Raw genomic sequence first — 11267 nt, 5'->3', positions numbered from 1 at the left:
TGTTAAATTTGTAACAATATTTAAGACTTTCAACAAGGCACGACATAAGCACATATATAAATATATGAGTCATTTAAGTGACTTAGATGACACACTCTACCCCACGGCAGGGGTTTAGGTTCAGAGTTGAATGTAGAAGGGGAAGTTATTAACCCTGCAAGATTTGATGGTTAAAGGAGGGAAATGCACTCTGCATCAGCAATTCTGTCAGGTGGGGTCTGCTAGGTGAGAGGTAGAGACGCCTTTAAAGCTCCGACAGTCGGACTATTACTTGCCAGGAATGCGCACAGGCAGCAGCAGCTCCGCTTTTTAAGACTGTCCGGATCAGCAGCATTGGACACCTGACACCAGGCCCTGAATCCCGTTGAGCTGCCTGCTCTGCGCAACCACTTGCGCCTCCCTGGCGTCAAGACCATCTTTAGCCAAAACCCTACCTCGTGTACAGAAGGGCATCTCCGCAGCCCTACCTTATATGCATATGAGCTCATCGGGTTATCTTGGTGGGGGGTTTAAGTCTAGGCTGAAACAACAAAAGGAGTGCACTAGTGTGAGTGTCAGACCATTTATAACCCTCTTTGATTGATGAATATTGTAAAAAGACACCTCTTGTGTATTTTCTCTAACAACTGCATTAAGCCACAATGTGTCATTGTCAATCTGCCTTAATTCAACAGGCAACGAATAAGGTTTCTCAGTGAACATCTTATACTTTTTAATTCGTGCATTATCACTAAAGAGAACAAATTAAATTGTCGTTTCACCATCATTTACTATCTGATAGAAATCATTACATGCCAAAAGCCGCTCTGACCGCATTCCTGACATCCCAGCTTGGACCACCTGTTGCGGGTGTGTTTGGCTTTTTAAAAACGTCCTCAAGCGGGCGGAGCTAAGCTGGGAGACGAAGCCTTGTGACAACAGCACATCGTCGTCAACGCCATCTGTTCGGTACTGCTTCCGTGAAATCCGAGCCTAGTGTGAGTATATTTACTGTACACAAATTTAGACTAGTGCTGCCATGAATTTGTCAAGCCGTGCGCTGTCGTTGACGAAAGTCGAGGAATTTTCAGCGAGATTTAATGTTCTCTGATGTGTATGTTCGAAGTGACAAGCGATTAACGGTACTCCATATTAGTATGAATACCTGACGTGTATAACACGGGCACGTTTATCATGAGATGGGTTACGTATAACAACGGGAAATGTAAACGACACATTCTGGACAGAGTAGCTTAATTACCCATTTGAAATATTTACATTACATAAATGCATTAAAATATAGAAAGGATATATTTTAACCACAAAAATAAAAAAATAAAAATAGAAAATATGGAATAAATCGCGGCTGCAGTTATTGTAAAGCTTTCTGTATTTCTTAGTGATTGGAAGTGATCTGATTTCATTGGTAGTATTCAACAGTCGTTGATACCACAGCCAATCAAAGGGGCCGATGACAGTGACGTAAATTGGTTCAAGAAATTTCTGTAGCGAGTTTGGTAACGGTTGATCGTCCGATTTTTTTAGAATTAAAACTCCAATCGAGTTTAAATAGCACATGTCCTATTTCGTAACCTTAACCCCTCTAAACCAGATTTCTGTCTGTTCTCGCCCGACAAGCGCGTTAACCTCTAACAGGAAGTAGGCGGGTTGTGGGGTCTCTGCTGTTCTCCTATTGGTTTCCACTGGTTTCCACCTTTTTGTTTAAATGTCTGGTGGTGACACTAAATAAAGTGCGTAAGAAGGTACGTACAGATGTTCGGCCAGTGTTTGCGCTTTTAGATGATAGACGATTGAATGATTTTTGCCTGTGGTAGAGTATTTGAGTTTTTTTTTTATGGTCTTTTATTTACTTTTAGCTTAAAGAGGGGCAAGATGGTGACAAAGAGGATCCGCTCGGAGTACATGAAGAAATTCAAAGACCCCAAATGGGAGACTTACACCAAATGTTATGAGGCGATGCTGAAGTACAGGCTGACCCGCAGGCTGCTGGAGCACACACACAACCCCTGGTTCTGGAATGGCTCTGAGAGTGATTCGGAATCGGGAGGAAGAAGCCCTGCTCTTCCCAGTAAGAACCAGGTAGGGGCTGAAACCACCAGCGACAGAGCAGAGGTTGAGCTGGAGGAGTGTGAAGGGGCGAGGATGGACAGACTGGAGCAGCAGGCCAGAACCACAGGGCCAGTACCCAGGCTTCCCATTCAAGACAAGGAGGAGGAGGAGAATGTATCTGCTGTGCAGTCTTTAGTCCACGGTAACTATGACAAATGAAGAAGAAAGGACTGTACAACATAAAGTGATGCCTGCTGGTCTTGTAATATGAGATTTGATCACTCCTCAGGGTTGGAATCTAATGGTACCAGGGAGAAAAGAGTACTGCAGGAGGAAGAAAAAGAGCAAAGAGTCAGCAGCATAGGCAGCAAACATATAACAGTTCCTCAAAGAGACCAAGGTAGCTCCCAAGAAAAACAGCTAGACTTGTAAATAAAAAAAAGGGGGCCATTGAACAATTCAGTATCTGGAGAAATCTCTATGTACTAGAGATGAGCTTTAAAATTAGCATTATCTTAAATATACTCAAAGAGTAAAACTGATGAAATAAAATTTTAAATGATCTTTTGAAATCATTATGTATTTCCTGGACTAACAAAGCGAGGAACAATTTAAAAGTTATTATCAAATAAGTTAATATATATATATATATATTTCAAAAGCCTAATTCAGTGATAGTGAAAGTAAACATGGCATGAGTAACTTGCATAACTGTATATCTCCTTTATCTCAAATGACATGTAAGACTGCAGTAATCAGACTCCTCTGCTCTGTAGCACAGTTATTTTTAGAAGAAAATATGATTTATTATAAGGATAAACATGCCCCTGGCCCTACATTTTTTAAAACATATTTCTGGCATCAAATTCAAATGTTAATACTGTCAATTTAAAGTATGTAATCAAGCAGTTACTCTTGCTGTGTTGCCCTAGTTGTAGTATTGACCTTTAAGTTCCCCTTTTCACCCATTTCAGGTAGAAGTGGTTTGTGATCCTGTAATCTGTTGGTCTTTTCCGTTTTTAGAGAATGACAAACGAAAACCCCGATCACAACAGAAGAAACCATCCAAAACCACAAAACAAACCTGGCGCTCTCAGCGGGTGAAACCTTCCCCTTTATGGCAGCCTAGAGAGGACAGTAAGGGCAGCAGACACCCTTTCGCGCTGTATGGCTCTGGGGAAAAGGATGCAGACATTGCAGGCAGGAAGACTCACAATGTTGGTCCTGCAGCATCAACTAACGAAGTAATTGTTCTCGTTATGGTTCTGTTCAGTAAATGCAGGAAATTGTATGTGACCAGAGTATTAATATTTATTTTACCCGCAGATCCACGAATCAGCTCTGCGAGCCAAGACTAGGCGGGAGGTGGAGCGTCAGATCCAGACACAGCGAACTGAGCGGCGGAGAGCCAAGTCTGCAGACCTGGACAAAGTTAGGAAGCAGGTCCAACCTGAGTTCAACCCCTGGCTCACAGAGTACATGCGCTGCTTTTCTGCTCGCTCCCGATAGGACAGCTACATTAGAATGATTCATAGCAAAAATCCCACATTAACGCCATCACTGCCTCTCACCTCTGAAGTGTAAACACCAAAAGTAGAAAACAGGGCAGCTCCTAATTGTATACCTTTCACACATTTCTGAGCCATCTGGGTGACTGTCAAAACCTTTAACATTGACGTACACTGCATGGCTTTTTAACCTAGATCTGTACTGTCATGTTTTTATATAAATCTCTTTAATATATAGAATACAGTAAGAGAAATTTTACAAGACAGAAGATGCTTTTAGCAACTTTAGGATCTATGCAAATTCTGTCATATGAAAATATTTAGATGAGACTGTATGGTTCAAAATTAATCTTACAGCCATATTTTGATGCTTTTCCTTTAAATAGACCCATTGCAGGATGTGTCAATATTTTTATGCAGAGAAATAAAACTCAGTGGGGACACACAGGGCTGTGAAGACAGAGGGCAGCACTTCTAAATCTACTTGTATTTTAAACACTTAAGCAAGATGAACAATATTATGTATAAAACATCCTTTGCATGCAGTGCTGTCAAAAATGCTGCTTTTAATCACACACTTTTGTCAGATTTATTTGGTTTTCAGAGCAGATGGACATCCTTCTGTGTGTTAAGCACTACCAACACACAGGAACACGTCTGCTTTATAGTTAGAAAGCGTTTCTATTTTGGGGTCTTTATCTGCTATGAACTGGATCTTGTTTGTGTTACGCCTGGTGGATGAGTCCTGATTGCCTTGCTTTAAATGGACAAATAATCGCTTTGTACTAACAGTCAGTGTCACATATGTGTTGTGATGATTGTATTTTCTCCTAAGCTTACAAACACTTGGATTATTGACTGTAAAAGGGTTTATACTCAATCAAATTGGTGCTAATATGTTCTCTTAAAGTCACTAGATGACTGTGGACAGTGCGCTCTTGTGGTACTGTGGATACTGCCATCTTTCTTTTACACATTTGCTGAATGTAGAACATTTTCTAATAAAAAAATAACATAAGATTATAAGCTTTCCAAAACCCAAATCCAAACATCTTTATCATTCCTTACTGAAAACATTTTAGAGACAAAAAAGGAAGCACAACAACGCAATGAAAGCTGATGCAGCGTCTTCTAGTCCGAACTGAGTACATACTCATAATTTGTGGTTTAGTTATGACCAAACTGAACTGCTTATTTGATCATGTTGCCTTTCTGAAATATTACATAAGAAAAATGGTTCATAATTGTAATGAAATAAAATCAGCAATGTGCCATAAACAATTGGAAAAGGTTTTATTTACTTTTTTTGTAGCTTTAGTCTTTTTTGTATTATGGTTGTGAATTTTGTAGAGTAAGCAGCTGAAATGGGTGGAATATCTGTGCTGTACATACAACCATATACTGTATTACTCTAAGAATATTTGCAACTTTTAGTTTAGTATTACGGCATTATGTAACTTGAATTTTATCATGATTTTTTGATTGGGTTTAAGTTATGTTAGACAGTTTTGTGCAATATTTACAAAAACAATCAAAAACACTAACTGCATTTGAGCCATTTTGATTAAAAAATGTGGTAAACTTTGACAATTGCAGAATGCAGGAGTAAATAGGACAAAAAAAACAATTTAAATTGTTGATGAGACCAAACTAAGAAGCCAAGCTCTTGTTTATATTGTAGAAAAATATATTTTTGATGAGATTCCTTTATATCTCACGATTTTCTAGTTTTGTCAATGTTCAACAGTAAGTATTTATTTACACTGTGATGGCGTCTGCATTCATGATCGTATAACTTCAGGAGTTTAATAAAGAAGAAATACATTGTGATAAATAAAAGGCTTCATAGTGCAGGTTTTGCCAGTTTTGACTCATTGCTTGTTATTAAAAATTTGAATATAATGAAGGCAACGACAATACTGTAAAACATAATCCTGTTACTTTTTCTTGGCTTTGAACATACTGTGTGCGCATAATTAAATAACTTAGAGGCAACAGCTGGACTTCAGTGGTGTGATGTAAAGCTTTTAGTAAACAAATTACCATCATTTTGTTTTTCTTTACTAAATCAGACAATATCCCCAAATTCTTGAACCTCATTAAGCATCACTAACTGGTTTCAATGTGACCCAATTCCTGATGTGATATGTCGGTTTGTTTGTAGCTCAATGCACAACATCAGGTTTTCACTGTGCAGAGCTGAGTTTGTGATTGTAAATCCTGTTTTATTTATTCTGTTCCTCAGAGCTTCAACAATCCATTTGAATATGGTTTCAACTAACTTTTATCTAGTCATTTTGGACAAAGAAAGAAAAACAAATGAAAACACAATGGTGTATTTGTTTTTATTTCAAAAACATATGCCTTTTATTATACATAATAAATTAAAAATCTATGATATTCGTAATGACAAGAAAAAAATGAAGTACACAAATATAAACAAAAAACGTGACAACATAAACAAGACAAAAACCAGCATCAGATCTCAAGATACCTGAAGCTCTCTTAATGTGAAATGTTTCTTTTGTTTGAAATGTGTATAATTTAAGAGAAATGTTCAACCAATAAAATGTTTTGTTGTTTTTTTTAAATAAATGAAAAGCATAAATGAAATGTCAGAACTCTGGTTTAAAATCTGCAAAGACTTCCAGAGTAAATCAACAACAATGTCTTCAAACAAGAGATGAGAAAAGAAATAATAAAAAAAGCACACATCAGATAATTTTCATACTGACACCAAAACTTGAAATGTGATTGGTTAGTATTACCCCACAGCTGGCAGGAGTCAGACAGATACTCATGTAAACAACTTTCAAGTCACACAACAGTCATTTCTACTAAACTGAATCCTTTGTATGAAGATGCAACAGACACTACCAGTTAAAAGTTTGGACACGTCTCCATTACATTTAATGTGAGATTTTGTAGAAACCTTTGACTGGTACCATACATTACCATTTATCTCAATGGTGACATCTGGGTGTACCATTGTGAATTCACAACTGGCCAACCACTGACAAACCAATGATTTCAACAAACAGAAAAACACAGTGACAGCTCATAATATCTCACGCTGCCTTATTCAAAAGATCTACACCGATTTCTCCCATTTACCAAACAAGTTACCAGTGTATTGGAGCTGAATATCCTGATTATACAGTGGAGCATGAAACATATGCTTAATATGATATTTATTTTAATATACATGTAATATCTCTTCATAATTAAACCCTCTGATATTCTGCTTCAGAAAACATGCGTTAGTCTGTATATACAGAAACACTGTACAGTGTAAAAGATGCTGCGGGGGGGATAGGAGGGGAGGAGAGAGACCAGGGAATTTACACAATGCAAGGAGGGCAGGAATTGGGGGAAAGAGGGTAAGATTTGGTGATGAGGGGGAATTTAGTGGGCATACAGCTAAGAGGAACTATTATTAGAAGATAAATAAGTTATGAAAAGACAGAAAAAGCCTGGTCTGTAAACTGTTAGTGGTGTGTTTTAATCAGGTAGGAAGGAAAGTTAAAAACTAATCAGAGCAAATGGATGGTAAAAGAAGTGTTCTATGAGGGAGTAGTATGCAGTTAAAGGTACTGCTCGACAATTAAACAGATCTGATTTTCTGCTATTGGGATGAAAAATTCATTCACTTTGCACACCATCAAGCAAGAAGAGGAAGAGCAGGAAGTCAGCTCAGTCACTCCAAAGGTTTAAAATCCACCCACTGACACCTTTTAGCTGAAACAATTAACCAATTATATTTAACTTAAGTTCAACACAAAAAGCAGGAAGAAAATGTAGAATATTCATGTGAGCTGTGTCAGGGTGGAACAGCAAGAAGTGGATTAAAGTCTGAGACTGTGGGTGAGCAGGTGTGAAGGAAAAATGCTGGATAAGCATGTCAATAAACATTCTGGTTGGATGGTTGGGGAGGGTTTGGTCCAATAGAACAGCAGGATGTTGGAAGGTGGGCTGTCAGTGGTTACCTTGGAGATTTCTGAGCTCTGAGGAGGGGCGGGGCCAGGAGGTCTCAGCACTGCACATGCAGAAATGACAACAAAGGCTCTGAAGGGTCAGTGCAAAGGTCAGGGAAGGGTTACCAGCGTAGCAACCTGAACCTAACATTGTTGGGTCCTCCATGGCTGTTCTTCTTCTGGTCTTCACAAACCTGTCTTCAATGTTCACATAGACACAGGCAGCATAAACCGCAATGCTGTAAGAAAAAGTGAAGATCTATTCGCAAATTGCACCTCCAGAACAGATTCAATATACAATCCTTGTTGTTACTGGACAAAGAAAATTGCAGAGGTATGACTAATTTTGGCACAGCTGCCCAAAATGCACAAGTCTGCAAAAGCATAAGCCGTGTAAAGACAAAAAGTGCCTGAAAGTAAAGATCTGAGTCATACTGCTGAGAGCGGTAAGCAGAATTTTAAGTTGCTCCTTCCAGCTTATAAGAACAAACTCTCAAGACATGAAAGAAATTTACTTAGGCAGTCATCAGAAATATTAGTTTTTAGAATAAAACAGCAAAAGTGCTTTGTCCCTGACAAAACACTTGTACTCTGGCCTGCTTACCTTGAGTATGTATGTTACAGGATGTCCACTAGCAACCACACTCCTGGGTGCCCTGTGGCTGAGCACGACGGGGAGAACGAAGTTGTCGTAATGCAGCGTCTCCATATTGGATACCTGAGCCCATTCGCTCTGGATCCAGTTCCCCTTTAAAAGAGAGGTAAGGTCTTTGAGGAGATAGAAAAATGAGAAAGTGGAAGGTGTACACACACTCTCCTCATATAACCAACACAAACCTGATTCGTGATAGTCTGCTTTGAAATGAGGTTTATTTCCTGTTAATAAACAGCGTGTAAATAACCGATGTTTTATCTCTGCAAGAGACATTTTAACACAGATTTGCCTGTACGTCACACAAATCTACAGGCCAGCATTTAAAGGTAGGGGGGGCTGAAGTCACACCTAAGCCTTAACATTGATCCTGTTAGGATAAAGAAGGGATTTTACAGTTATGGGTGAAGATTAGAGCTCCTACCTGACTCTATCTTGTTCAGGATTTTTCGAGCACACTGGACAAAGGCCTCTTCAACATTTTCCCCTGTTAGAGCACTTGTCTCTAAGAACATCAGCTCTGACACACACAAACATATTCCCAGATTAGACCAGTAGCTAAGAACAGAACATTGTATTTCAGTCCTTGTCAATTTAATAAGTGTACAATGAAAATAGCTTTTTTTTTTTTTTTTTTTAAGAATCCCTTCATGGTTTTACCGTTCTCTTGAGCAAAGCGTGAAGCCTCCAGGAAGGTGACCTCTCTGTCAGCATCCAGGTCCTTCTTGTTCCCACATAGGATGATGACTATGTTTTGACTGGCCAGCATCCTGGCATCACTCAACCATGTGGTCAGAGCATTGTATGTTTCCCGACTGCATTGTCGAGTGAAACAGAAATAAAAAGAGAAACAGGTTGTATTTTTCATGCAGAGACTCGAGTTAGCAAGAATGAACAGATAAGATGATGAGAAATCTGATGCTAAGCAAGTTTTTGTGATACCTGGTGATATCATAGACCAGCAGGGCTCCTGCTGCTCCTCTATAGTAGCTCCTGGTTACAGACCTGAAATACACACACACACACACACAGATATACAAGTTAAGAGGCACATAGCCAATAAACAAGTAGCGAAAAGTAAATATGGTTCTATAACTGCAATCACAACTGAATGAACTAAATATCTGTGTCAGTGTCTGGCATGTGAAGATGTGTGCTATGGAAAAAAAGTTTAGCCCATCAGCTTCAGTCACAAAACATTTTCTCCCCCACCTGTGAGCTTCAGCATAGCTATCCCAAGTTCAGTAAACGGAATAAATAATACTGCCATCAGGCTTACAAAAGAAAAGCAGACTACATGTTCAACTATAACCATTTCACTTAGAACATTAACATCCCTCCAAAAAAATCCAGCAACCCTGAAACACCTCCTCTTTAATAGACGATGTCATAAATTCAGTTTTTACAGTCCATGCTTTGTGTACCAGTTATCTCGATGTGCACATAAGGCTCAACATAAGTTAATGGTAAGGGGTTATTGACTGATAGCTGTTGAGTGAAGCTGTGTGTCTCTGTCATGGGGTTTATCTCTACCTGAACCGTTCCTGTCCTGCAGTGTCCCAGATCTGCAGTTTCACTGTTTTGTTGACAACACTGATGATCTTAGAACCAAATTCCACTCCGATTGTGTGGTTTGATTCATCCTTAACTGGAAAACATAACAAAGAGTCAGTTTATTTTTTTATTTGTCACAAGTTATAAACATCTGTGAAGACATACTATTATCTTTGAACAACACACAGAGACGTCACATTGACATGATATAATAAGCAGCTGATTAGGATTCTCTTTACATGGCTCATAATTAGCCATTCATGTATTCTATCTATCACTAATCATAAACTATAACAACAGTGCGAACAATAAAAAGTAGTGGCATGATGCTTATCCGTGACTTACATCTCTTCTCTATGAACTGGTGCAGCAGACAGGATTTGCCTGTTCCAGCATTCCCAATCACCAGGAATTTGAACAGAAAATCTGCAGAGGGAACATTAAAATTCGATCCATGACAGAAGACATGAGATTTGTAAAATGGTATGACATTCATGGTTTTCATCTGTGGTGCTAGGGCAGTATATCAACTGAGCTACTCTTATCAGACCATATTAGTTTATTGTAGTTAATCATTTGTGTATCAGCTGGTAACTGCAATACGCAAATATAGGAATACCTGTTAAAGTGCTACTTCCACACTAACTAGGGCTATCATATATTCGTTATAATTAGTTAACTACCATATATTTGTTTATTGTGTTAATCCACAACTCATTTAACAGTCACGATTATCCAAATGTAACATTGTTGTCTTAGCAGCACATACAAACAAACATGGTTAAGTATGTATTTAAACTGCTCAGTCACATACTGACACCAGCTCGATGATGTATGTAGCCATGTATGAGCCTCTTGCATTTCCTTATAACCTCGGGTTTACTTAAAATAACTGTGAAATCGGAACATTTTGTATATACGATCACAGTAAACTCGGCTCTGTAATCTCTTTCGTTTTCTTTTTACGCTGACATCTCACTTTTAAGACCAAAAGCCTTAACTAGTGGCTCAGTTAGCTCATCAGCTATCTGTTTACGACGAGAAAAAGCCTCCTCGACACACCTGTCTCATCCCTTCTCTGACTACGGAGAGATGTTAACGGTGGGTAGACTGCAAAAGGGACTCCTTACCGTAAGACTCTGACATCGCCAGTTTGGCGGTTTGAGAGCAAAACGGAATGAGGGAAAATAGAAATTGACAGATGCCTAGCTAGCTTTGTAAAAGGAAAATAGTCCGGTTGGTGATTTCCGCGGATTCCAGCTGATTTTCCCCATCCGACTTCCCGTACGTGAAATCCATCTAACGAACGGGATATGTGTAATGTTTTAAACACGCCGCACGGTGGCGATGTTAAACTTTTTTTTTTCGAGTTGAGCATTGTACAAATTTGTCGAAAATTTGTGATACACATGATTTAAATATCATATTAAAATAATCCAACCCACTGACCATTTTGTATAGCAATATATCTCTGACAACTATGTAGCAAGGTAATTATCTTATCTCAATCACCGCTCCAGTCCACCAGGA

The 11267-nt window shown here is 38.8% G+C and overlaps 2 protein-coding genes across 7 annotated transcripts; one reads left to right on the top strand and one right to left on the bottom strand.

Moving 5' to 3' along the window:
• Window positions 1–900: 900 nt before the first annotated feature.
• ccsapb (centriole, cilia and spindle-associated protein b) lies at window positions 901–5971 on the top strand. Of its 3 annotated transcripts, none has more exons than XM_041981409.1 (5): window positions 901–977; window positions 1857–2251; window positions 2339–2449; window positions 3073–3293; window positions 3376–5971. In XM_041981409.1, the coding sequence occupies exons 2-5, from the start codon at window positions 1873–1875 to the stop codon at window positions 3556–3558; spliced, it is 894 nt and encodes a 297-aa protein (XP_041837343.1). In that variant the 5' UTR covers window positions 901–977; window positions 1857–1872; the 3' UTR covers window positions 3559–5971. The 3 variants fall into 3 exon arrangements, with proteins under 3 accessions (XP_041837343.1, XP_041837352.1, XP_041837334.1); XM_041981400.1 differs by lacking the exon at window positions 901–977 and adding an exon at window positions 1009–1742; XM_041981418.1 differs by lacking the exons at window positions 901–977; window positions 2339–2449 and adding an exon at window positions 1007–1742.
• On the bottom strand, window positions 5908–11222 carry rab4a (RAB4a, member RAS oncogene family). Of its 4 annotated transcripts, none has more exons than XM_041981437.1 (8): window positions 10868–11222; window positions 10083–10163; window positions 9717–9831; window positions 9126–9188; window positions 8844–8998; window positions 8608–8703; window positions 8136–8299; window positions 5908–7770 (listed from the first exon to the last, which is right to left on the bottom strand). In XM_041981437.1, exons 1-8 carry the CDS (start codon window positions 10881–10883, stop codon window positions 7732–7734), a joined length of 729 nt encoding a protein of 242 aa, XP_041837371.1. In that variant the 5' UTR covers window positions 10884–11222; the 3' UTR covers window positions 5908–7731. The 4 variants fall into 4 exon arrangements, with proteins under 4 accessions (XP_041837371.1, XP_041837364.1, XP_041837381.1 ...); XM_041981430.1 differs by having other exon boundaries at window positions 5908–7595; XM_041981447.1 differs by having other exon boundaries at window positions 8136–8279; window positions 10868–11071.
• Window positions 11223–11267: the final 45 nt, after the last annotated feature.

Source organism: Melanotaenia boesemani, chromosome 1 (genome assembly GCF_017639745.1).
Source record: "Melanotaenia boesemani isolate fMelBoe1 chromosome 1, fMelBoe1.pri, whole genome shotgun sequence".
In the NCBI taxonomy this organism is placed as follows: domain Eukaryota; kingdom Metazoa; phylum Chordata; class Actinopteri; order Atheriniformes; family Melanotaeniidae; genus Melanotaenia; species Melanotaenia boesemani.
The sequence above is the reverse complement of the archived record's forward strand: the minus strand, read 5'-3'. Positions and strand labels throughout refer to the sequence as shown.